The sequence below is a fragment of the Tamandua tetradactyla genome, chromosome X (genome assembly GCF_023851605.1).
Source record: "Tamandua tetradactyla isolate mTamTet1 chromosome X, mTamTet1.pri, whole genome shotgun sequence".
In the NCBI taxonomy this organism is placed as follows: Eukaryota; Metazoa; Chordata; class Mammalia; order Pilosa; family Myrmecophagidae; genus Tamandua; species Tamandua tetradactyla.
The window spans coordinates 121,206,132-121,232,828 of record NC_135353.1 but is presented as its reverse complement, the minus strand read 5'-3'; the positions used below and the strand labels follow the sequence as shown (position 1 = coordinate 121,232,828).

Sequence of the window (26,697 nt, the reverse complement as noted above, 5' to 3'; positions counted from 1 at the left end):
CTGAGTCCAAAGTCACTGATTTATCATTTTATACATTTGCCTTTTATATCCTGAGAAGTAAAAAGTAGAGTTACAAGCCAAAAATAACAATAGTACTGGTATTTATATTCACCACATGATTACCCTCACTGGAGATCTTTATTTCCTCATGTGTTCGCTCTATTGTCCTTTTCTTTAAACCTGCTAAACTCTCTTCAGCATCTCTTGTAGGGCCAGTCTAGTGGTGACCAGCTCCCTCAGCTTTTGTTTATCTAGAATGTGTTAAATTCTCCTTCATTTTTCACCCACAGTTTTGCCAAATGTAGATTTCTTGGTGGGCAATTTTTTTGCCTTCAGCAGTTTATGTCTTACCACTGTCTTCTTGCCTCAACAGTTTCCAATTAGAAATCAGCACTTAATCTTATAGATGCTCTCTTGTATGTGACATGTTCTTCTCTGGTGAGGCTTTCAGAATTCTCTCTTTACCTTTGGCATTAGTATGATCATATGTCACAGTGTGGGTCTACTTGGGTTTATCTTGTTTGTGGAGTTTGTTGACCATCTTGGAGGTGTATATTCGTCTTTCATTAAATTTGGGAACTTTTCAGCCATATGTCTTTGAATATTCTCTCTTCCTTCTTCTCAGACTCCCACAATGCATATATTATTTGCTTGGAAGTATCCTATAGGGTCCTCAGGATCTGTTCATTTTTCTTTATTCTTTATTCTTTCTCCTCCTCAGAGTAGGTGATTTTCAACTGTTTTATCTTCATACACGGACTCCTTCTGACAGCTCCAACCCCTCTAGGGAATTTTTACTGTTACTGTGGTCCTGTGGTTTGGTTCCTTTCCATAATTTCCACTTCTCTATTGATATTCTTTGTGTTCATCTATCGTTTTTCCAATTTCCTTTAGTTTTTTGTTTCCTTTAGCACTCAGCATATTTAGGACCATTCTTTTCCTTCAGTTCTTTCTTCATGTATTCCTTTAGCTCTTGGAATATATTTAAGAACATTCTTTTAAAGTCTTTGTCTGGTATGCCCCAGGTCTGGTCCTCTTCATGGATGGCCTCTAATGCTTTAATCTTCTCCCTTGCCTGGGTTATCACTTCCTATTTTTATGTTTTGCAACCTTATGTTGAAACTTGGACAGTTTGATACTTTAAGGTGTTACTGCTGGAATTTAGACTCTGAGGCATCAGTTCCTTAAGCTTGTATCCAGCTTGTGTTATAACAGAGCTTTCCTTGAATGCCAGGAGCTAACAAAAGAAAAAACAGAAAAAAGAAAAAAAGAAAATACCTTTCCAGTCTTTGTAGATGACCTGCAATCAGTGCTCTCTTTCAGAGCTTATGTATGCAATGAGTTTAGAGAATAGCACCAGGCTAAATCATAGGGTTCTCCCTAATGCTTTCTGTAATTGCATCTTTTCTTAGGCATGTGCATTTGGCCCTAGGAAAACCCCCGTTTACATAGATACAAATGCTCCCTCTTCCCTAGGAAACAGTTTCCTCAAGGTCCCAGGTACTGTACTTTATATCCTACAGCTAGCAACCCCTTGCTCCAAGCAGCCACGAATTATCTGTTCTCCCATACAGACAGCTCTCTGTAGGAGAGTTCTGAGCATGCCATTTATACTCAGGGCAAGCTCTGAGATGGCATGTCCTGGTTGAATCCCTCAGGCCACCACCAGTCAGATTTGGTCAGACATACATGCTCCTAGTATATGAACGAGGGTTACTCTGGTCCCTCTGGGAACTGAGACCAGGGGCCTACACTGGGAGCCCAGGCTGGTTCTGAGCCATTGAGTTGATGGGGAGGGGCCAGCCAGGGTACCACAAGATCCTGTCATTTTTAAGTAGTCTTTCTTGATTCGGCACTTGCTCTGTTACTGCAATCCTTTAACTGATTTCTGGAGCTTCAAAAAGATGTTTCTGCCAATTCCTGCTGATTATTCAAAGCTTCTGTGGGGGGACAGGCCCCGAAGCTTCTCTCTCTGTCATCGTGATTGGGAAAGGGCCCCAATAATGTCCTTTTGAGCTTTTTCTCCTATATTATCAGATCCAGTCCAGGATCATGTATTGCATTTAACTGTCATTGTCTCTTTAGTCTCTCTTTTTTAAAATTGTGGAAACATAAACTCTCCAATCGCAACCCCTCCCAAATAACACCAGTCAGTGAGATTAACCACATCCACAATGTTGTCTAGCATCCAGATCTTGCTTTCTAATAGCATTCTCCAATAAAAGGAACTAGAACTCCTTAGAGAAATGTCTATGTCTAGGACTGGTGCACAAAATATACAAAATAAACCTGGAGTATCTCATAGTTCCAGAAAGTTAAGGGAGTGCCTTAAAAAAAAAAAAGCTCACAAGCAAGGATGGGGGTATCGTAAGGCACAAAGGAACCAACTGAAAAGCACATATTATTTTCCAAGGGTGAAAACTGGAAAAACATACACAACAAAATAAAGTGGTACTATAATCCAAAGTATACACTATATATCCATGAGTCCATACCAATATAAACAAAGGATTAAATACACAAATAAGTGAGGGAGAAGAGCCAATTCTCCCTTGCATTAGAATTCCAAATAATTTATGTAGATTCTGGGTCCTTCAGGAGGTAGAATATAACTCCCTGTTCCTTAAGTGTGGACTGTATATAGTGACTTCTTTCCGAAGAGTATACAGTATGGAAAAAAGGGGAGGGGGGATAGTAACTTTACAGTGGAAAAACCTGACAAACTGCCTGAGCCAGGCAATCAAGGTCAGCATCAACAGTCATAAATCATGTCACTGTACATACTTTTAGTATGATGTAGTAAAAATGACACTTTACCACAGTGATCTTGCTCTCTAAAACCCATAACCCCAGTCTAATCATGGGAAAAACAACAAATTCCAAGAGGGGCATTCTACAAGACATCTAAATCAGTGCTACTCAAAGCCATAAGGTCATCAAAAACAAAGAAAGTCTGAGAAACTGTTGCTGACAAGAGGAGCCTAAGGAGACATGAGGACTTTAGTTAATAATAATGTATCAATATTAATTCATTAATTGTAACAAATGTTCCGTAGCATCTAAGATGTTGATAATAGGGAAACTGTATTCAAGGGCAAGGAGGATGAGGTATATGGGAACTCTCTGTATTATTTTCTCAATTTTTTTGTAAAACTAACACTCTTCTAAAAACTAAAGTCCAGTAATAAAAACTTTTTAAAAATAAAAAAATAAGCCAACAAGCCACAAAAAGTCACTGAGGCATCTTAAATGCAGTGTTGAGTAAAAGAACCCAGTTTAAAAAAGCTACATACTGTATGATTCCAATTGTTTGACATTCTTGAAATGTAAAACTATAGAGACAGTCAACAGATAAGTGGTTCCCAATGGTCCAGGGGTGGTAGTGGGAGTGAGGGTTGAATAAGTGAAGCCAGGACATTATTAGAATTATGAAAACATTCTGTACGATACTCTGACGGTGGATACGTGACATTATGCTTTTGTCAAAACCACAGAATTTTACAGCATAAAGAGTAAAACCTAAAGTACGCCAACTTTTAAAAGATCATTTAGGATGTGGGGATATACCAGGAAGGAATGCAGAAGGTGAGTAAATGTATCACAAACATATAGAACCACCTCACTAAAAGGGGTGGGGCTAAAAGATAATGAACTAAGTAAGTCTGAAAATGAGTGGAGTCTATAAAACTAAAGGTAAAAAGAACTATACATAAGCAATGTATTCTAGGTGATAAAAGTTGTTTCCCATGAGGGTATGAATTAATGATCCTGATACTGATATACATGTATACTGGAACTGAACAATGGTGGATGGGGGAGCTAGGTTTCTCACTGTTGGAGTGAGAATTTATAGATAAGCAAGAGGAAAGGTCTAGAATGATCCATGTGGTAGCAGAGGATTAAAGTTGGAGACCTCAGAATAGAACTCATGGTTAGCTTACTACAGATACACACAGAAAGATTTAGAGACATGTATACATACACACACACACACACACACACACACACAGGTTGGCATACACACGTTTATCTCCTTGCTCTGTCAACTGAAAGGGCCTAGAAGCAAGGGCACTACCCATTAGCAACAGAAACACCTAGCACCCAGATTTTGGTTTCTAATAGCATTCTCCAATAAAAGGAACCAGAGCTCCTTGAAGAAATGGAAGATTCTTGGACTGGGACAAGGAATAGATAAGATAAGCTTGAACGGGTCCCTGGACCACATAAGTCCGAAACACAGAGGGGCCAGCCTCTCCAGAATATCAACTAGTTCCACCCCCTTATCCCATATGATCCAACAGCACCTTCCAACATGAAAAGTTAGAATAGGCATAGCACAAATACCCCTAAAGAGTAGGAGAGAGGTCAAAGGTGATGGTAGAATTATACAGAGAAGGTAGGGTTTAACAAATGAGTACGAGCGCTGAATCATTATGATATTTCTTCTAGCCTCCAGTACCTTACAGCAACTAGAAATAAAAACCTAAAATTGTGAAACTGTAACCATACCAAACTCTGAAATCTGTTCTACAACTAATTGTTGTGATCTGCTTTGAAATTTATTGCTTTTATGTGTGTGCATGTATATATATATATTATTTAAAGAAATGGACGAGTATAACAGAGAAGATAGGATTTGACAAATGAATATGACTGCTGAATCACTATATTGATATTTCTTTGGTCTCCAGTGTCTTGGAGCAGCTAGAAGAAAAAACAAAAAATCATGGAACTGTAACCCAAACCAAACTTTAAAATCTGTTCTATAACTACTTGTTAAAATGTACTTGTACTTGGAAATTTACTGCTTTTTTGTATATGTTATATTTCACAATTAAAAAAAAATGTTAAGGGCAGGCCACGGTGGCACAGCAGGCAGAGTTCTCACCTGCCATGCTGGAGACCCGGGTTCAATTCCCAGTGACTGCCCATGTAAAAAAAAAAAAAACGTTAAAAACTTAAAGGAGCTGTGAAAAGACCCAGATATACAAATAAAGCTTTGTACATTTTTGTGCACATCTTTAAAAAAAAAAGAAAAAAGATGAGCCTGGAGCATCTTGTAGTTCCAAAAAATAAAGTAGTGCTTAAAAACAAACAAAAAAAAAAAAACCATAATGATCAGGGAAAGTTAAAGGTACACAAAAACCAACTGAAGGAGCTCTCAAAGGCCAAAACCAGAATAATGTACACAACAAAATTAAGTGGTATTTGATTATAATCCAAAGTATACACTATATATCCATGAGTCCATACCAATATAAATAAAGGATTAAATACATCAATAAATGGGAGAGAAGAGCCAAATCTCCCTTGCATTAGAATTCCAAATAATTTGTGTAGATTCTCTGCTTTCCAGGAGATGGAACATAATTCCCTACTCCTTAAAATGTGGGCTGTGATTTTTACCACTGTAATCTTGCTCTCTAAAACCCATAACCCCAATCTAGTCATGAGAAAAACAAATTCAAATAGAGGGGGTACTCTACATCTAATAAGTACTCCTCAAAACTGTCAGGGTCATCAAAAACAAAGAAAATCTGAGAAACTTTTGTAGACAAAAGGGGCCTAAGGAGACATAACTATTAAATGAAATACGTATCCTAGATGGGATCCTGGGACAGATAAAAACTAAGGAAATAGCGTAGTCGTTAGCTAGTAATAATATATCAGTATTGGCTCATTAATTGTGACAAAAGTATCAGACTAAAATAAGATCTTAAGAGGGGAAACTGGGAGTGAGGTGTATAAAAACTGTCAATACTATATGGTTAATAATTCTATAAATCTCATACTTTTCCAAAATTAAAAGTTTATTCAAAAACAAATAAAAAAATCCACGTTGTAAAGATATGTTGGTGTTATGGCGGGTGTTTCCTAAAATGAGACAGAAGCACTTTCTGTCTGTAGGAAATAAAACCAGAATAGAAACTATCAAATCCCCAGCAGACCATTTATGCGGAAGGGAGAATGAAAATATATCAGCGCATGTTGGGAGAATGTATTCCCCACCTTCTGAGCACCTACTGTGCCCCAGGCCCAGTGCTTTCCATATCAGCCAAGCGGCAGCCCAGAAGACTTTCCCAATGTGCCCAAGGTCCTGCAGCCAGTAAATGGTGGGGCCAGGCCTGCATTTCAGGTCTCTATGACCACAGCTGTCTATAACTGCTATGAGTTTGGGAGGGGGATACAGGTAGGTGCCACAACACTCAGACCAAGGGTTCACTGTTCTCAAATCTGACTCCATATCCTAAAATGCCAGCTCTCAACAGGCACAAAAGATGGATGATTCACACCAGCTCACAACAGGCAAACTGAGACCAGAGTGAGCCCTGAGAGTTCACCTGGGATAACTCAAGGGAAAACCCAGAGTTTAAGGGACATTTTTGTCACCTACAGGCAGAAGAAGTGAGACTCTGTGTCTAGCAGCTATCTTGGGCACAGGGACCCACTCACCCCCGGTTTGAATGATGGCAGGCCCAGCCCCACACCAATGGTGGCCTTGTTGGGATTCACCACTGAATTGTAGTGGATATTCCGATGATAGCTGACACGGATGGGTTCGTCCTCGTTTTGATGGATCCCATGGAATGTGTTGATAGGTTCTGCAGAGAAAGAGAAGGCAGCATTCACAGTGGGCCAGCAGGGCAGGCTTGGACGAGATGCCATCAGTCTCCCCACTACACACTGGAGAAGTACCTGTGCTATATTGGTACACCTCCACAGGACGGTTGTACATCTCTGCCATGGCCTGCATCTCAATGTGGTTGCCATGGCAGTTGTTTTTCCGCTTCCGGTTAATGTAGGTGGTGAAGTCCTCTGTGACATAATTGGAGAAGTAGTCGGCATTCTTCATCTGCAAAATAAACTGGAGGGTCAAGGTCTGCATGGAGAATAGATCCTCCCACCCTGCCCTTTCCCCGAGACCTCTGGCAAGATCTCACCAGATAGTCCATGCAGTGCTTTCGTACAACCTCATGCATGTCCTGGTCTCCATATACCTGGTCAGCTGTGGGGACAGAAGGAGAAGCTGAGTCAGAACTGCCACCAGAGAAGAGACCTGAGTCAAGGAACAGCCTTGGGCCGGGGTTGGGGAAGTAAGCAGAGAAAATTCCTTTCCTACTATCCCAAGGCCTTGACAGTCTGTTCCCTTGTGGGTTGGACTGGGGTCATGGAAAAAGAAGTATAGGCAGGGACAATCTTGAAGAACAAGAGTGCTCAGGTGAAAGGGACACAATCACAGAACTCTCTGGTGGATGGTTTTGTCTAGAGCTTGCCCAGCCACTCAGACAAATCAACAAACATTTTTAGTCCCACAAGTGGCCTTGAGCATCACTGATTCCTCCCTCCACCCCACCTATACTCTCGACATGAGGAAACTGAGGCTGTTTGTGGCTTGCCCAAGGTCACACAGTTTGTGGGAGTCAACTCTGGAATTCAATTGCCCTAACTTCCAGGAGTCAGTAGAGCTTACATAGGTTATTTTTTTAAAAAAAATAACTGGACTCCAAACAAAGTTCTGCCAGATTCTAGTGAGCTGAGTCACCACAGGCAAGTGACCCAAGATTTCTGAGCCTCATTAGCCTCACCTATAAAATGGGGAAAAGATGGATAACTACCTGGCCTCTTGTGGGGATTAAATGAGATAATGGGTGTAAAATGACTAGCACTGGCCTTGGTATGGAGTAGTCACTCAGTAAATCAGAGTCCCCTTCTCCACAATGAGGCCTTAATGTAGGGTCTGTGAAAGAGACAGAGGTGAGTAAAACCCTGCCCCTGCTGCAAGGAGCACACAGTCTAGTAAGAGGGAGAGGATACATATGTACTTAAGCCTAATCTACAAAAGGCAGCCTGTAGCCCCAAAATTCCAGGCATCCTGGGATTGGGGTCAAAATAAGGAGAGAAGGAGCCAGGATCCTTTTGTCTTGAGGATCTTCGCACTTGCTATTCACTTTTTCCAGGACACTCTTTCTATCCTCCTTGGCTGCCTACTTGTCAAGCACCAATGGGTTCTTTAACAGTTCTCCACCTCCCCCAAGGGAACCTCTTATAATTTATCAAAGGTATATACAAAGTCATTTCCCCAGTCACACTAGGCTCTTGCTGAGGGGCAGAGGATGGTTCACATCTAAGTGTGCCCCCAGCGCAAGGCCTAACAAAGTAAAGTAAATCAGGAGAACTGTGCTGAATGGATGGATAGGCTGAAGAAGCCAAGGAAGGCTTCTCCCTGGGAAAGTAAGATGAGGCTTGAAGATCATTTCTACTAGTGAACGTGCTTTCCTGGGGGACTGGTGCTCTGATGGGATCTTCTCTAGGGTGCTGAGTTACGGGTCAGGTCAATGTAGGGAATACAATTCCAGATTTCCTCCACGACTGCTGTCTGTGTATCAGAAGAACTGTCAGAAGAATGCTCTTCTCTTTCCTCCCCAGAGGTTTCTTTGAGATAATGAGGACTTCTCTAAGATAACAAATGAGGCCCATTGCCTCTGTCTCAAGCCCCCTTGGAGGTACAGAAGCATGAGGGATGGAGGAGAGTGGGGGTTTTGAAGGCAGAATGGGGTAGCCCCTTTACCGATGTAAACAAGGATGTGGGTTCTGTAGCCACACTCCTACCCCCTCCCCCAGCAGCACTTCCAGCAAGTCATATGCCCTGCAGACAGGCTGGGGGCCCCCTAACTGCTGCCTTTCTTAGAAGCCAGAACCACAGAGCCCTCTGTGGCTACCCATGCTGCTTGAGGAGCTATTTCTGTAGGCTGAGCTTGCAGGGCCAGGAAGGCAATGCTGCTGGCAGCTGTAGTAAACAGGAACTCAAACGGGAGTGAAAGGGTTAAATGGAGCTTGACCTGCTAGGCTCAGGAAGATATACTGAGGTGATGGAGAAAAACTGTATCTCCCATGGAGTGGCCACCCTTCATTTCTAGGCCTGGGAGGTATCTTCTACATGCAGGAATACAGGGGGGAAAGGGAGACTATGGATCAGGAAAGAAAGCTGGGGGAGAACCTCATAAGGATCCCCCACTTCCTTGCCACTGACCCCTTTGGCCTCACTCTTGGAGAGGTGTTAAAGCCTCGCAGAAAGGCTCTGCTGCCTCCTAGCAGTGTGGCACTGGACAAGGTCTTTAATGTCTCTAGGCCTCAATGTTCTCATCCATGAAGTGGGAAGAATAACTCTTCCTTTCACAGGGTGTTGTCAAGACAACAGGGGAGGGCCTACAAAAATACCTGAGGCATAATAGGTGTTTAAGAAACAGGAACTCTGTCATGAGGACGATGACTCTTTCAGATGCCTAGCCACCCACAAGTCAGCCACAATGTTGCCAGGACCATTTATCAGGCCCTTCCTCATTTTTGTTGCACTTCCTCAACCAGAGGAAAGCCCCAAATGCAGAGCCTGGGCTGTCCCTCTTCTTGCTGTCCATCCTCAAGGCCAGTATCTTGGGACTGTCTCGACCTTTACTGAATCCAAAGCTCCCTAAGCCTACCTTCTGTGCCCTCAGATCAAAAGGTAAGTAACAAAAAGCAAGAGTTAATAAGATAAGCTTTGCAACACAGGGTCCTTAAGGGAGGCCAAGTTATAACATTCCTAGTCATCCGTAAAATGTAAATTCTCCTACATTTGAAGATGCCACTGATAGGTGGTATGGTACAATACATATTCAGTCACAGCTTTTTGGGGAAAAACCCCACACTGATTATAAGATACACTCTGATTTGGGGATTATTAATGTGGGAGGAAAAAAGGTGCATCTCTAAGCTGAGAATATAAAGCAACAGTACCTCCCCAATAAGGGAGATCAGAAGGATTTTTTTCAATGATAAAAGACAGGAAAAGCATCCGGCACAGGGCTAAAAACATAGTAAGTACTCAGTAAGGATTAGTTTTTTTAGTTTTTCTGGCCCCACCTCTGTCCTCCAGGACCCCCTCCTCCTCTCAGAAGATGCGCATGTGAGCTGGGGACCAGGCTGGACTTCCCTGTGGGGGGGGGGCACCCAAAGTGGGGGAAAGAAAGGCCCAGTGGACCTGCAGAGGTAGGGGAATTCAGAAAACTTGTTTTGATAGAAACTGAAACTTCTCTTCTTGCTGACGCTGCACTTGTGGGCAATCTGCACCTGCTCTCCCCTCCCAGAATCCAGCTGGAAGGGGGTCCCCCACTTCCTACCTCTGTTCCCAACCCAAAGAGAAATCGGAAATCCTCAGTACAATACTACAATTAGTTCTACCAGAGACCTTTCACACTTCAACTCTTTTGATCCTCAAAAAAAAAAAAAAAAAACCAAAAGAAAATAAACCCTACATTACCTAAGAGGGATACTGCTAGAAATGTGGCACAACTAGCCCTTTTGGGAAGGGATGAATTCAGGCACTAGAAAAACTTAGCCTATGGAACTCTGTGTCCTAAGAGATAGGCTGAAAAACCAAACTACCCAGAATGCAGACTAGAATGTCTGCCACAAAGTAAGGGTGGCTCTGCAGGCAAAAGCGCCCCCCTTTTCATCCTTGCCCCAGTGGGGATGGAGGACGAAGGTGAGACCAGGCTCTCAAAGGGTAAGTATAACTTAAAGCACTGCAGGCCCCCGTGGTGTTATCCATCCCACCCACCCACCCACCCCCACCCACCCACACACCCACACTTCAATCCAGCTTTCACTTTAGCCACCTGATTCCTACCTACGGCCAGGCTCAATCCTGCCTGCCTCGTTTTCCCACCAACACAAGCAAGAATAAGCTAGAACCCAGGGAAGACCTGAGAGAGATTACAGATATTAGAGGCTGTACCCCTCACTAGGGCCACATAGGTCAGCATGAACCCTGCCCCCACATCCCACTTCTTTCCTTTCTCTGAGCACAGAGACACAAGAAAAGGAACGGACACGTGTGCACACATACTGCCAGCAGACCCGGCAAAAGATGTTCCCTGAGGCCAAATATCCATCCCCAAACCCCCACAGAAACAGAGAACTATCTTGTTCAATGAGTAGATGTTCTTGACACCAACCAGGACTGGCTGAAGGCTAGACAAGATATGAGGCTGTACAAGTGAGGAACTCCCTCGCTTCCTAGATAGCTAGCTTTCCAAGGGATTAGGTGCAGAGGAGAAAGGATAACTAATAGCTCTAACAGATCTGTTTCAATCTCCCCTGATGCCTGGGGCAAGGTCCTCCAGACCTCTGTAATCTTCCATCTCAGATTTCCTAAAAAGTGATCAAAAAAACCAAATGGGTGTACAGACAGCAGCAGGAGGGAACAGAGACCTGGTCTCTCTCCCACTTCTTTCTGGTCCAGTGGGAATCTTGGCCTCACTAAGATGAGCAGGTAAAAGGCCTCGCCTACCCATCAAGCAGCTGTGGTGTGACCTGACCAGTGACCCCGATTAGCCCAAATGGCATACCAGTGGGGAGTTAGCTAGGGGACAGAACATGGCCCTCTCAATAGCCTGGTCTCTGAGATGACTACTCTTCTGCTCAAGGACTCCCATGGCAAACTTGAGGGAGGCTAAAGGAAGTCTGTGAATGAGAGTGGCCTGTGGGAATCTCTTCCTTCCATTGCCTGGTTCAACCTCAAACACCAGTGTTCTGACAATGGCTGTGACCTAGATAAATAGGGTCCTGGTTTCTTTCGAAGCCCCATTTATTCTCTTACTTTCTCCATCTGTTAAAAGTCAAAACTTATCTAAGATCCATTCCTCTAAGTGCTAATTGTTCACATTCCAAGACAAGCGGCCAGGAAGAGTGGACCTGGCTAATGCTTCTGGGTCCCACTGCTTTAACATGCACAGGACTAGCCACTCTCCCTGGCCCATGCACATGCATGAACATGTGGCCTCCACTTTGTCCAGAGGCCAGTACCAGGGCCAGAGGTTTCTGCTGAGTCAAAGCCACATGGGAAGAGGCAGAGAGGGAGAGATGCAGACTCATGTTTCCAAGAGGAGGTTATCTGAACCTGCAGGGCCTGGCTGGAGGCAGAGTGGGCCACAGGATACCTCTAAGACTCAGGCTTCCACCTCCACCCTACTCAAACCTTCACTGATACTAATGAGTTCCCTGATGGGGTAGTGGTAGAGAACTGGGCACAATTTATGCTAGTTCACACTGGGACTACCCAGATCTCTGGGGTAAAACAGAGGGCAGAAAGCCACCTGCCTGCCTCAGGATTCCCAACACTACAGGATCACATGTTTCTAGATGAGTGAGGTGAGTAAGGCTCAGAGATCCTAGGGCCACAGAGAGAATGTGTCCTATGGACACCACTAGGTTTCCATGCCAGCTGTACTACTGATGATCCTGCACAAGTCATTTCCTATTTCTGAGCCTCAAATTTCTCACCTGTCCCATGGGATAATGATCCCAATTTTGTAGGTAAGCCTGAAGCACACAACTTAATGCCTAGCACACAGTTGGGATAAAAAAAATACCAGAGTGTCTTCTCTATCTATCTGCAATGCCCTCCAATGTGAACATAGTCATTCCACTACTCAATATGTGGTAGTTAAAAGCCTGCAGGCATGCTTACCAGAGCCTAGGGCAAATGCCACTTGTCCCTGTCCAGGCTAGGCTGTTAGCAAGGAGAATGCAGAAAGCTTGGGAACAAAGTCCCTTTCCCAGGCACATGTGCTATGCGCTCTGTCCCAGGGAAACCTCCAGATCAGGCCTGGAGACCAAGGGACCACATACTTCTGGGGAGAGACCACGGGACTTCTGAGGTTTTATGGAGAAAACCCAAGCCCAGCCTAGTTAGGGGAAATGTGGTAGCCATACTACTGATAGGGATAGGCCTTCAACTTGCTCCAGTTAGCTCTTGCTGTTAAGCAGGGGCCCCTTAATGGAAGGCCCCAAGGCAGGAAAGGGTCAGGGGATGTTTGGAGAGAACAGTTAGATACACACACATATACACATATATACTGCTCATGATACAGGTTACTGGACAAGATAGGTCCTCACTAACTACAAGGCTTGCCTCAAAGATGGCCCAAGACACAGATGTGCAGCTGCCTTCTCTGAGGAATAGGGGCAGGACTAACCGGACCCCAATTTTAGTAGAGCTGTTAAAATGGCATTTTAGTTACATTAAAAAAAGAGAGCGAAGGGGAAAGGGTCCTTATCTGTCAGAGGAACACACAGAAATATTTATGAACGAAATGATCCAGTGGTGGGGTTTTGTTTTAAAATACTCATTTCATGGGAGTGAAAAAAGAGTGGGTAGAATAGTGATAAAACAAGACTGACCACGTGTTGATGACTACTGATGCCAGATGAGGAGAAATGAGGGTTCACAATTCTCTCTACTTTTAAGTTAAAAAATAGGTACTATGATACAGATACAGATGGGGGAACAGAGGTCCAGAGCAAACCCAGGTGTCCCATATCCCAGAGGACAGAAATGTGCTGTAATTGAGAACATGGGTCTTAGATTAATCTAACCCAGGGTCTGAATCCTAACTCTACCACTGACCAGCTGTCCGACCCTGAGCAACCTGCTCCCCATCTTGGAGCTACTTTTCTCATCTGACAAATGGAAGCAACAACAGTGTCTACATTTGCCTGGTTTGGGGAAGAATTACAAGGCCTTCCTTTAATGCCTGACAGAACACTGTCATAAAAGATACTATTTTCCTTTATTACTATTATTGATATTCCCATTACATTCACAACACCAGCTGCTGCAGGACCGAACGCTAGAGGCCAGGGACTAACTTGAGGTTGGGGCCTGGAATTCTTAAAAGACAAGCGAACTCTGCCCCCAATCCTGTCTCATGGGCTACTCTAACAATAGAACACAGCTCAGGGCAGCCCTAGGCCCTTGGGCACTGACAGAGAGACTCACCTACAGCCCGGAAGAGACAGGCACCGTCCTCCTTCATCTGCTTGATGATGAAGCCCTTCTTGTCTCGCAGAGCCTTCTCAAACCAATGCTCCTGCTAGAGGGAAGAGGTGGGGATCAGCAACAGTCCCCTCCCCAGGACCCTGCCCTCAAACCCTGTGGGGGCCCAGCTGACTTAGAGTACACTTAAAGTACATCAGCCTCTAAGCTCTCAGCCCTGCTTGACTACTCAAAACCACGGAGCAGGAAGAGACCTTTCTTTTAGAAAATCAGTCTCCACATGAGCATAAGACTTGCTCCCAAAGAGGACCCCAGCTGCCCTGAGAGCAGAGGTACCATCTACATTCTGAACCTACAGACCATGTTAGGAATCCAACACTGGGCCTGGCCCAGGTAGCCCTATGCTCCCTCAGGCAACCAGAGACCTGGGTAGAGAATCTGATTCAACCTCAAGGAGTTTCACCTGGGGACCTTCTATCCACTTGGGGCGGAGGAGATGTTGAGGAGGGAGTTACCGGCAAGAGCCTAGATCCTGAGCTCCACAAATAGCTATGGAATTCCAAGATCTGTTGTATAAAGCAAAAAGTATACAAAGTATGATGCCATTTGCAACTAAAAACATTTATGTCTACTTATGTATGTATACAAACAAATACGCACGCAAAATTGGTAAGGCTATACAACAAAACATTATCCCTAAAAGCGTTGGTATTACAGATGATTTTACTTCCTCTCCTTCCTTACAGAGGTAGACAACTCCTAGTCCAAAATTCCAAAGCCCCAAAAAGCTCCAAAATCTGGAAGTCTCAATCTAACTCATTTGGCACCATAACCTGACCTGACCTGACAAAAATCTATTTTTCCCACTTGGGGGTGACTATTCAAACGTTTCAATGCAGAAATATTCAAGTGTTTGATTATGAAGTGCTGCCCCAGATCCCACTGGAGGCATTACATAATATATGAACCAGGTAACTTCTAAATTCTGAAATTTTTCTTAATTCCAAACCACACCAGGCCCCAAAGGTTTGGGTTAAATGAATCTGTACACACGTGTATTTTTGGATTTTTTTTTAAAATAACGACAATGCATCACTTAAAACATATTTTCCATTTCAAAACAAAACAAACCAGCAGCAGACATTTCAGAGGCTCCTCATGCCCTCTGCTGGCCACCAGAAGCCAACCTGATCCCACAACATGGCCACAAGAACCCAAGCCTGCTCCTTAGGGACACTACCCTACCCCAGGATTTTCCAGGATCCCTGCTAAGGCCTACCAGAGGGGACTATCTCTGCAGGGCCAGGTAAGTGATAGAACCCCAGCCCCCAGGAAAACCGGAGGGAAGTAGGAAGTACAAGCTTTGGAGGCTAAGAGCTATGGGTTCCAACCCCAGCTCTGTCTCTCACTTGCTACATGACTTCAAAGAAGCTGCCTGAACTCACCAAGACTGAGTTTTCATAAAACAGAGGATACATAATCTACTTGACAGAACTGTTGAGAGGCTCAGAGTAGTTTTAGGACCATAAGAAGCTTTGTAAATAATGTACCATAAACTGGTAAGGTGGTCATCAGCCAAAAGGGGAGAGAAAAGCACAGACAGGATACACAACTGAGAGGCCCTCAGAAAGTTCTGAGTAAATGACTGAACAAAAGGGGACAAAGAGGGGTGACAAGAGAATGAATACTCAGCCAGTCCCATCAGGGCCTACACCCCAAGAAGGTGTGGCTGGCTTTCCAGAGATGACAAAGGCACCTGGCAGCCCTTTAATGGGCTTCCATGGGCAGCACAAAGACCCCTGTTGGTGACAACATTCCTGGGATTCAGGTGCTCCTCCTGTCCTGGAGGCTGTGGAATAGCATGGTGCAGCGAGTTTCTACCAAGTCCCTCTCCAACCCCCACAGATTCAGCCAACCCCTGGCACCACTGGGGGCCTGCCTGCTCCAGTCAATTTTCCAAGCTCAACTGGGATGGCCTTTCCAGGCAGTGGTCTCCAGCAGGGAGGCTGCAACTTAAAATTGCCCCAGACCAAACAGAAGGAAGAGTTCTATAAGAAGGGAGCACAGCAACCTCCTGCATCCAGATGTGAGGGGTTGGTGGGAGAGAAAGGAAAGGGAGATCAAAATGGAAGCTAGAGCTAAGGGTCAATAATAGTGGGGGATAAAAAGTATAGGATGTTTTGTTTTGTTAGTAATGAAAATGTTCTAAAATTGATTGTTGATCAATGTACAATTATGTGATGAGGTATACACTTTGGATGGATTGTAGGATATGTGAATATATCTCAATAAAACTTCCTAAAATACATATATATATATATATATTTTTTTTTTAAAGGAAGAGAGGGGCTCCTATTTATTCATCCAACAAAGATTGACCAAGCCACTAGGGTCAGATCCTGGATTAGCACTGAGGTCAGCGAAATTAATCAGACTTGGTCTCTACCCTCAATTAGCTCACAAACTGGAGGGGAAGTACAGAGAAACAACAATGATCACACATAGTGTGAACAGGGATGTGTAAAAGGTGAACATAGGGGTGCCACTGAAGCACTGATGAAGGGACCTGACCCAGCCATTAGAGCTGGCACCTGAGAGATGCCACCTCAGCAAAGGATTAAAACAGCAGGGGATCCAGAAATACCTATCAATTGGATGAAAAACTAAGTCATTTCTGACAAAAAGTAGCAAGGATATCCTGGGATCAGCAAGGAGTTCAGTAGGGCTAGGCAGGTAAGCAGGGCAGTGCCAGAAGAAAGATGAACTTATATCAGTCAAAAGCCTGCCATGCCAGGTGCCCAGATGCAAAGGGTGACTTCATTTAATCATCCTTACCACAACCCTAGATGGTAGGAAATACTATCTTTATTTTACAAAGGAGCTGGGGCTTAGAATAAAGCCTGGTCTAGAGACAGCAAGTAAGACTCCCATGTACTGCTGCAGGAAGACCTACCTGGCAGCCCATCCTGGGAAAAGCCTGATTTGTCCCTAAAAATGAAGGAGATCTGAGTACAGCCCTTGTACAAGCAGGACTAGAGCAGCCAGACTGGCATCTGGGCCTGGATTACACACCAAGTCCCTAGCCACCCACTGCCGTTGGCACCAGCATCCTCAAGAGCTTAGGCTCTGGCTGAGACACCTCTCTCTCCCCCAGGGGAGAAAACACAGGGAAGTCATGATCCTGGGCTCCAGAAAGGGTTGAGGGAGTCCCAGGAGCTCCTAGTCCAGTTTCCCCATTCCCCAAGCTAGACAGGTACTTCTAACAGGAACCTCCAAGAAAGGGGCTGACTTAGGAGTTTGGGGGAAGGGAATACAGCCCAGGAAGGGAGGGGTGGTAGGAATGGGGTGCATGCTGGCTCAGCCATAGATAAGTCAAAACTATATCAATACCCTGGCCTGAGACTTAAACTCAGGTCCTGCACCTTGGAAGTCCACTGCTGAGCCTGTGGCTGAGTGCCTCCCTATAACTGAAACTCCAAAAGCGGGCTGGAGAAAGTCAGCTCTCTGTGGCTGGAATCCCAGAAGCTGAGGCAAGACCTGCAATTTATGGATCCAAAGGCACAGAAGTCAAAGCAGGCTGTGGGACCCAACAGAACTGGGTTCCAATCCCAGCCCCACCAATTACTAGCCATGTGATTAACTGCTTTGAGCCAGTTTTCCAATCTGTAAAATGGAAATAACAAACCTCCCAATAATAAGGTCATTGAACGGATTCAGATATTACAGGGTTTTACCCAACAAGAGCACTTAATAAACTCTCTTCCCCTCCCTGAAAGGGAAACAAGAATCCTCTCTACCCAGTAGGCTGTATAATGGCTTCTTCCAAAGTATCAGGTTACTTGGAACCTGTAAATGTAACTTTATAAGGAAAAAAGGCCTTTGCAGATATAAAGATTTTGAGATACAGAGATTAGCCTGGATTATCTGGGTAGACCCTAAATGCAATCACAGGTGTCTTTATAAAAGAGAGGCAGAGGAAGATTTAAGACACACACAGAGGACAATGTTTAAGACAGAAGCAGATTGGAACAATGTGGCCACAAACCAGGAATGCCAGCAGCCACCAGAAAGAGTAGGAGGCAAGAAACGGACCCTTCCCTAGAGAATCTGGAGGGAGCACAGGCCTGCCCTCACCTTGACTTCAGCCCAGTGACACTGATTTTGGACTTCTGGCCTCCAGAACTGTGAAAGCATAAATTTCTGTTGTTGGAAGTCATCCAGTTTATGGTAATTTGTTACAGCAGCCACAGAAAACTAATAAAGATTTTGGTACCAAGTTTGGGGTGCTGCTGTAACAAATACCTAAAAATGTGGAAATGACTTTGGAACTGAATAATGAGTAAAGGCTGGAAGAACTGTGAGGCCAATAGAAAATGCCTAGATTGCTTTAAACAGACCACTGGTAGAAATATAGAGTTTAAAGGCATTGCTGGTGAGGACTCAGAAGGGAATGAGGAACGTGTTATCGGAAATTGGAGGAAAAGCAATCCTTGTTATATAATGGCAGAAAATCCAGCTGAATTGTGTTCTACAGTGGTGTGGAAAGCAGAAATTATAAGCAATGAAATCTGGATATTTAACTGAGGAGATTATCCAGCAAAGTGTTGAAGGTCTGACCTGGCTTCTTCTTGCTGCTTATGATAAGTACAAGAGGAAAGAGATAAATTGAGGAAAGAAATGGTAAAACAAAAGGAACCAGGACTCGATGATTTGAGAAATTCTCAGCCTATCCAGATTGCAAATGACACTAAAATTAGGAGATTCACTATTAGGAAAGTGTGCTCAAACCACAGGATTATTCTCAGACCTTGAAACTAATGGAATTTGTCCTGCTAGATTTCAAAATTGCTTGGGACTTGTGACTTCTTTTCTCCTTCCATTTTCTCCCTTTCGGAATGAGAATTTTAACTATTATCCTATACCTGCCCCACCACAATATTTTGAAAGCAGATAACTTGCTTTCTAGTCTTACAGGTCCAGAGATGGAGAGGAATTTTGCTCCAGGATGGTTCATACCCAGAATTCATCCATACTGGATTCAGGTGAGTTACTGTGATTTGGGACTCTGACGTGATATTGACATGAGATTTTTGGACGAATTAATACTATAATGGGTTGAGATTTTGAGGATGTTGGGATGGAATGAATGTAGTTTACATGTGGGATAGACGTGAGTCTGCAGTAACAAGGGGGACTGCAGTAGGCTCAATAATTGCCCCCCCCAAAAGAAATGTTCTAATCCCTGGGACCTGTAAATTTCCCTTATAGGGATAAAGAGTCTTTGAGTTGTGATTAGGTTAAGGCTCTTGGGATGGAAGACTTTCTTGGACTACCTGGGTGGTCCCTAATGCAATTACAAATGTCTTTATAAGATAGAAGTAGAGAGAGATTTGAGACACACTCACAGAGCAGAAGGAAATACGAAGATGGAAGCAGAGATCAGAGTGATGCAGCCACAGATCAAGGAATGCCAGCAGCCACCAGAGACTGGGAGAGGGAAGGAATGGATTCTCTTCTAGAGCCTCCAAGAGGGAGTTCGGCCCTTCCCACAACTTGATTTAAGTCCAGTGATATGATTTTGGACCTCTGGCCTCCAGAACTGTGAAAGCATACATTTTGTTGTTTGAAACCACTCAGTTTGTGGTAATTTGTTACAGCAGCCACAGGAAACTTAACACAAACCTCTTGGAGCACTCACTGGTGTCTGAGCTCTAAGGCCTTATGGCTGTGAGGCAACGTGGCATGACTCCCATCCTTCAGGATCCACTTTCCTAGTATCCCTCCAGGGTGGGGTTTAGAATTAAGGCAGGAGCCTGGAATCCCCCTCCCAGCCTGGGAAGCTACTAACTGCCTACCAGTGAAGGGTGGGGGTGAGGGAGAGGGAGGAACAAGGCAGGTGAATACAGTTTATAGACAGATAGCTCTCCAGAGCTCATAGCCAAGATGTGCTTAGTATTCTGATCCTTACAGCTCCATCCCAGCAACCTTGGTGCCAAACCACCCCTCTGTCCCCAAAAACATCCAGGAACCCCCAAAACATTCAGCACCATGGGCCAAACACAGGCAACCTATCCAATGAGAGACACAGACAAATACACTCTTCTCTGAGGACCAACACAAGCCCTCCAGGGCAGAGAACATGCGAGAAGGGCAAGGCCCCAAACTTATTACTAGGCCACTAAGGGGAAGGGGACTAAAACCCAAAGGCCCTATAATTTGGCAAAATTAAAAACTTGAGTACTGATACATACTATGACATTGATGAAGCCAGTCACAAGGACTGCATATTGTGTCAGCACATTTATATGAAATGTCCAAAAGAGACAAATAGATAGAAACAAAAAGTAGATTAATGGTTGCCAAGGGTTGGGAAACTGGAGGATGATGGCTAAGTGGTGCAGGATTTCTTTTGGGGGTGATGAAAATGTTCTAAAATTGACTGTGGGGATAGTTGTGCAGCTGTGTGAATATATTAAAAGCCGCTGAATTATACACTTTAAATGGGTGAGTTGTATGGTATGCTGGTTTGAAAAGGTTTATGTACCCTAGAAAAACCATGTTTTAATCCTAATCCCATTCTATAAAGGCAGCCATTTCTTCTAGTCCCTATTCAGTATCGTATATTTGAAATTTTAATTAGATCATCTCCCTGGAGATGTGACTCAATCAAGAGTGGTTGTTAAACTGGATTAGGTGGAGATGTGTCTCCACCCATTCCAGGTGGGTCTTGATTAGTTTACTGGATTCTTTTCTATAAAAGAGGGAACACTTCTGAGAAAAGGAGAGATTCTGAGAGAGCAGAGAATGACATAGCCACGAGAAGCAGAGAGTCCACCAGCCAGTGACCTTTGGAGATGAATTAGGAAAATGCCTCCCAGAGAGCTTCATGAAACTGGAAGCCAGGAGAGAAAGCTAGCAGATGACGTTGTGTTTGCCACGTGCCTTTCCAGAAGAGAGAGAAACCCCGACTGTGTTTCACATGTGCGTTCTCACTTGAGAGAGAAACCCTGAACTTCATGGGCCTTCTTGAACCAAGGTATTGCTCCCTGGATGCCATAGATTGGACATTTCTATAGACTTGTTTTAACTGGGACATTTTCTCGGCCTCAGAACTGTAAACTTGCAACTTCTTAAATTCCCCTTTCTTAAAAGTCATCCGTTTCTGGTATATTGCATTCCAGCAGCTAGCAAACTAGAACATACGGTATGTGAATTGTATCTCAACAAAGCTATTACATTAAAAAGGGGGGGGCCTGTAGCAGTGGCTAGGTAGAAAGAGGCCAAATGCTGCTTGAAACTTCAGAGAAGTTCACAAAATGTTCACAAAAGGTAACATATACCCCAAAGCAGAGGGGGCCCCACTTAAAACTTTCACTGGAGGTAGTCTGAGGAGGGACTAGAACTTGCTTTAGAGCTGGATGGATCGCTAGATCAGTGGGTCCAACCTCCCTCCTCACCACTAGCCATTTTATGGATGGAGAAACTGAGGCCCAAAAAGAGAATTATCTAAAGACAACACAAAAAAGGTTAACGCAGAAACAGGACACAAACCCAGGTTGCCTAGGCAGAGATCACCTCCTGCTATACCACTCTACCTCTCCACCAGCTATCTATCCAATTCCAGAAGGTGTAAAAAGAGTACAAGGAGTCTGCAAGTTCCTAGGTGCCAAATAATGCATCCTTACTATCAAAAATGGGTTACTATGGGTAGACAAAGGCTCTTCAGATGAACCAAGATGATCCTGGGGGAAAACTGCCCATCCTGGACAAGAGAAAAAAACAGCCAAGGTCCAAGGTGAGTAAGGTCAGGTACTTGCACACTCAGTAACCCTAGGCATGAGTGGACTTTGCAGAAAAGGCAGCTGAGAGAGGAAGTAGTTTGCCTAAAACCTTAAAGCAGCAGCTAAGACTACACAGCTTTGAACTCAAGCCTGCCAGGCTCCAAAGCTCAAACTCTTTCCACACACAACCTGACCTCCATACCATCCAACAGACTCCTTGTCACCACAGCACACCAAAAAAAAAAAAAAAATCAGTCTGCCAACCCTGATTTTTGTACCAATAGGCCACTTGTCCTGCCCACCAAGCCTTGATGGCTGGGAAGGAAAAGAGGGGGCAGGGAAGAGAGGAGAGGAATCCAGTACTTCCTCAAAAGATACCTACCATTCTCTGCCACCTCCAGGTGAGTTCCCTAAAATTCCAAAGCCAAATAACACCTCACCAGCACCCCTTTCTTACCTGATCAATGAAAAAACTGAGGTCCAGAAAGCATAGATAAAGCCTATTCTGGCTTACCAGGCAAAGTAAACAAAACAGGGCCAGAGCTGTCAACCAAATGCCCTGGCTTACAGTGCCAGGCCCAGCTTCTTCAACCAACAGCCCACCTCAGCGCGTGCACACACCAAAGAGCTCTACGCGCACACACACACGCGCACACACACGCACACACGCACACGCACACACACCAAAGAGCTCTGTGAGGTACTTAAGCTCAGGACGTTTACAAGCCATTCTTTTTATAGGGAAGACTCTCAGCAAGGCAGCCATACCTGGGAAAGGAAATCCCTAACATCACCACCACCCTAGCACCTGGACCCCAAAGTACCAAAAGGTCTCCTAAAGTAAGCAGGGGTATGTATGTTCACAGCATTGGGATGAACAGAAAACCTGAGTGGGGCGCCAGATTCACTATCTGGGCTCCCCCTCAACAATTCCCCTCTTTCCAAAGGGTTCAATTGATCTCCAGGTTACAAATGCCTCCAGTGACAGTTCAGGACCAAGACTGGAGTTACAGTCAGCAAAAAGTCTAAAGGCTAGACCAGCCGAAGCAGGGAGAAGAGGAGCATTTTCTTCTGCTTCAAGTACAAGCCTCTCCTCTGTCACTGAGAAGTGAAAGTTTCATGAGCCCACAGGGTTTTATCTCCTTGTTCTTATGAGAAAAAGCAGAAGGGAGGGACTCCCAAACTAGGAGATGCAAAGGGGGTGAAGGGAGGCGTTTTTCTAGCCATCATGACAGCATAGGACTTTCTTTCTTTCTCTCCCTGGGTCCAGGGATGGATCACTCCCTATTCCTTTGGGGAGGAAAGGCAGACTTCACCCCAATTCAGGAGAGAAAAAACAACAAATGATGGGTGGAAAGAGAATGAGAACAGAAGGTTCAAGAAAAGGCCCTGGTCCCTATGAAGTGCATCAAGGGTGAGTGGGATGTGGGAAAAGAATTTCCCTGGAGTGGGGAGGCCCCAAACCCTTTCCCTATCCCTGAAAAGAAGAAAGCTTCTCAAATACAGGAGTTCAGGAAGCTTAGAATATTTCCCAGACTGTGGAAGTGGGAAGCAAGCATAGTTGAGTCAGAGTCAGACTCAGAATACCTCCAGTTCCTGAAGGGAGGCCTCAGATTCCATGTCCCAGGACAGATCCCCTAGAAAGTAGGGGAACCTTCCTGGCCCTAACCTTGAGAGGGTTTAGGGTAAGGGATTCTTATGACCCTGAAGGGGCACTCAGGCTGTTCTGTTCAATAGAGGAAGTTTAGGCCACGCTGGGAGAACCTTAGGTACCTTTCCCTGGTGAGAATGAATTATCTGGTGGGGGGGGGTGAGGGAGGGATGAGGGAGCTGCACACTCAAAGAAGGCTCCAGCCCCAGTTCAAAAGGGGAAAGATCTCTTGAATTTGAGGGGAAGGTCAGGCCCCTGGAAAAAGGCTCAGAGCCTGTGTCTCAGAATCTCACCCTACCTGGTGTCCCCAAGTTGAATGGGGAGTTCTCAGGACTCAGTTCACAAGTGGGGAGAGGATTCTCAGACACAAGTCTCCAAGGCAAGAAATCTTATATCCATAAAGGTGCCTATGACCTGGGTGTGTGTATGTTGTCTGAGATGAGGTGACAGACAGTATCCTCAGGACAGGTTCAAGTCTCAGGTCCTGAGAGGGGAGGATCTTATGTATCTGAAAGTTCAAATGCTTAAGTGGGGGGACCATGGGGATGGGGACACTCAAGCCTCTGCATCCATGTATCCCATGTCCCAAGGGAAACATCTCAGAGCTCCATTCTGGGGGAGGGGGTGGGGTGGAAAGAATACTCCTGTTCCTTGAGGGAGAAGTCCAGTCCTCATCCTTAGAGACACAGCCATACTGTGGTATGTATGTGGGTCTCCTGTCCCTGAGGGAAAGCTCCAAGTCTCCTTGGCAGAGTGAGTATCAGGTCCGTGGCCCCAAAATGGGAGAACTCAGGCCCTTCAAGGCAGGCTTAGATCCCTGGGTAGGCCTCAGACCCCATCCCTGAGAACACTATGGTGCCCATGTTCCCTGAGTAGTAGTCTCAATACATTAAGGGAAAGCACAGATCCTTGTCACTCAGAGGAAAGATGAGTCTCATGTACCTGAGTAGAGATTCTGGTCCCTGGGGGTAGGTTTTGGCACTTGTCCCCAAGGGGGAGGGGGCTCTCACTTCCCTAAGAGATGTCTTATAACCCGGCAAAAAACCTTGTATCATCTCTAAAGAGTATGCATGTATGTGTGTCAGGCTGTTGATTCTAGAAAAGGGGAGTTTCAGGTCCCTAAAGGCAACCTTAGGACCCTTGAGGATGTCTCAGACCTCACTAATGAACAATCCTATACTGTATCTCCCTGGGAAAGAGGGAAGGTGAGGGTTGTCCCAGGCAAAATGTCTCACAATCCTGAAAAGGTTTAAATACTTTGGGATGCTCAGACTCCATCACTAAGGTCTCCACCTCCTTTGAGTTCCACGGAGGAGAAGTCTCCAGCTTTTATCACCGGGGAAAGAGGATCTTGAACCACGGAACATAGATCTAGTTACCTTGGAGAGAGGCCTGAGATCAGCCACTCCCACTCCTCCGGAGGCTCTTCATCCGGCCAGTGTCCCCTGAGGGTTTCTCACCTACTGGCCCTATCAGCTGAGAGCCTAAAGCCCCGAGTGACTATGAACCCTAGAAGAGGCTTCAGACCCCATCTTTAAGTTCCCCATCTTATCTAGGTCTCTAACCCAGAGTCCTCTGAAGGGAGTGATGTCTCGGGCCACTACCCCTAGAAAAAGGGGTGCCAGGCCCTGAGAGAAAGCTCAGGTCCCTCGAGGTGATCTGAAACGAGCCTTCCTCCGATCCCCAACCAGTCTGAGGATCCCATCAGCCATACCACCCACCACTCGCCGCCACCACCACCTCCCAAGCCCTTACCTGCTCGACAGTAGCAGGGTCCATGGCCTCAATACGTGCTGCGGCCGCTTCATACTCGTCCTCACTGTTGTAGCCTGCGCCGACCTCCTCTCGCTCGGGGCTGCCCCCGCCAACCGCGCCAACCCCAGGGGCTTGACGCCGCCGCTTGCTATGCCCCGGCCCAGAGCAGCAGCCGCCCACCCCCACGGTACCACCCACGCCCACCACCACGCCCGCCGCGCCCACGCCCGCCGCCGCTGCACCTAACGCGTCGCCGGGACCGCCGCCGGGACCGCCAGGACCCCCGCACGGAGGCGGAGAGGCCTGCTGCGGCCGGGGACCCGCCACAGCGCCAGGCGGTACGGCTAGCGCCCAGCGGTGAAGTGCACCCGGTGGGCCGGGTAACGGGCCCTGCGGTGGTGGTGAGGCCCGGGGACGGGCCCCCACTACGCCCGAGTCACGGTCGCGATCCCCGCCACCCACGCCTGTGCCGCCGCCGCCCACGCCCACACCCCCGCCGCGGCGCGGCGCCGGGGGCAGCGGCCCAGGCGGCGGCGGCTCGTTGGTGGGGTCGGCGTCGGGAGGCGGCGGCTTCTTTTTGGGGAGAATAGTCATGGCTGCACCACGGAGTACCCCCCAGCAAACCCGGCGCGCGGCACGCCGGGACGGGACCCGGATGGGAAGGGGGGGGTTCTACGATGGTGCGCGAAGCACGCCGGGAACGGCGGGACCCGGATAAAGGGATTGAGACGCCGGTTCGAGAATTGTCGGTCGCTCCCGAGTCACGCTGGCAGAGATCGGATGTGAAGTCCAAGATGCAGGCACCGCTGCGAGTTTGTCGTGGCCTTCTCTCCAAGTCCAGCACGTCTACTGCTACGCTCGTTTCGGCCTTCTGCTTCGAGGGAAACAGAACCAAAACAAGCCCTCTTCGCCCCGCCCCCTTCGCAGGTTCTTAAACTACCGGGTGGGGCCTGGGCGGCGCTACGCAGGCGCGCCGGGATACCGGCCCGCCCTTCGCTCGGAAGTACGTGGGCAAAATCTCCACTGCCGCCACAACAATTACGGGCACCAACCAATCAGATCAGCTGCGCGGGTTCTCAACGACGCCCACGGGCCAATTAGGAGCGAGCGTTGGCCCTCCGAGCCCTCCACCTTGAGACTTCAAAGTCTGCACCCTTGCTTCCCGCTTTTCTTCCCGTTGACCTCGTCCTGCCTTTCGCTTTTCTTCCCGAGGCTCTGCTTTGCAGGTGTGGGTACTGCGAAAGGCCAGTGCGGCCTGTGCCGCGCCGAGTGACGAGCACGCTTCACCTCCAGGCTCGCACTCTTGGCCGCAGTCAGCCGGACTGACTGGAAAACATCAACACTTCCAGTGCAAAGCAGCCCCTGCAACGTCTTTCCGGTCCCACCCACCTGCAAAAACCCATCAGGCAGAGAGGCGGGTGCCGCTTCACCCTGGCAACAGGCCGGATTCTGCGCTGGTTTGCTAGGAGACGCCGTCACTCACGTCGGAAGGGCCAACCTTGGGACAGAAACGCAACCTCCGAGGGAGCGGTAGGTGTTTGGGAAGCAGACACGCCCTCTCTGGGCACTACGGCAAGCTCGCCCTCGCGTTGACCTCCCCGCCCCTTCAGCTAAAGCGCAGGCGCGGCACAGCATTTTTCTGAAATACTGAATTTGCTTGGGTCTAGTGAATGTTTGCAAACCGACTCTGTCAC

At 46.3% G+C, this 26,697-nt stretch overlaps 1 protein-coding gene across 10 annotated transcripts in view; it reads right to left on the bottom strand.

Annotated features, from left to right (window-relative positions):
* The window catches only part of OTUD5 (OTU deubiquitinase 5), a 32,242-nt gene extending 5,783 nt beyond the window's left edge, over positions 1 to 26,459 (bottom strand). For 2 of the 10 annotated variants that reach the window (XM_077145511.1, XM_077145515.1), the window contains exons 1-6: positions 25,004 to 26,455; positions 14,332 to 14,382; positions 13,820 to 13,913; positions 6,942 to 7,006; positions 6,697 to 6,853; positions 6,454 to 6,602 (exon numbers count right to left, since the gene is read on the bottom strand). In XM_077145511.1, coding sequence (XP_077001626.1) covers positions 6,454 to 6,602; positions 6,697 to 6,853; positions 6,942 to 7,006; positions 13,820 to 13,913; positions 14,332 to 14,382; positions 25,004 to 25,597 — 1,110 coding nt within the window. In that variant the 5' untranslated portion in view covers positions 25,598 to 26,455. Of the gene's footprint in view, positions 1 to 6,453; positions 6,603 to 6,696; positions 6,854 to 6,941; positions 7,007 to 13,819; positions 13,914 to 14,331; positions 14,383 to 25,003 lie in introns of all 10 variants that reach the window. The other 8 variants (XM_077145510.1, XM_077145516.1, XM_077145517.1 and 5 more) reach the window with 8 other exon arrangements.
* Between the last annotated feature and the right edge of the window lie 238 nt (positions 26,460 to 26,697).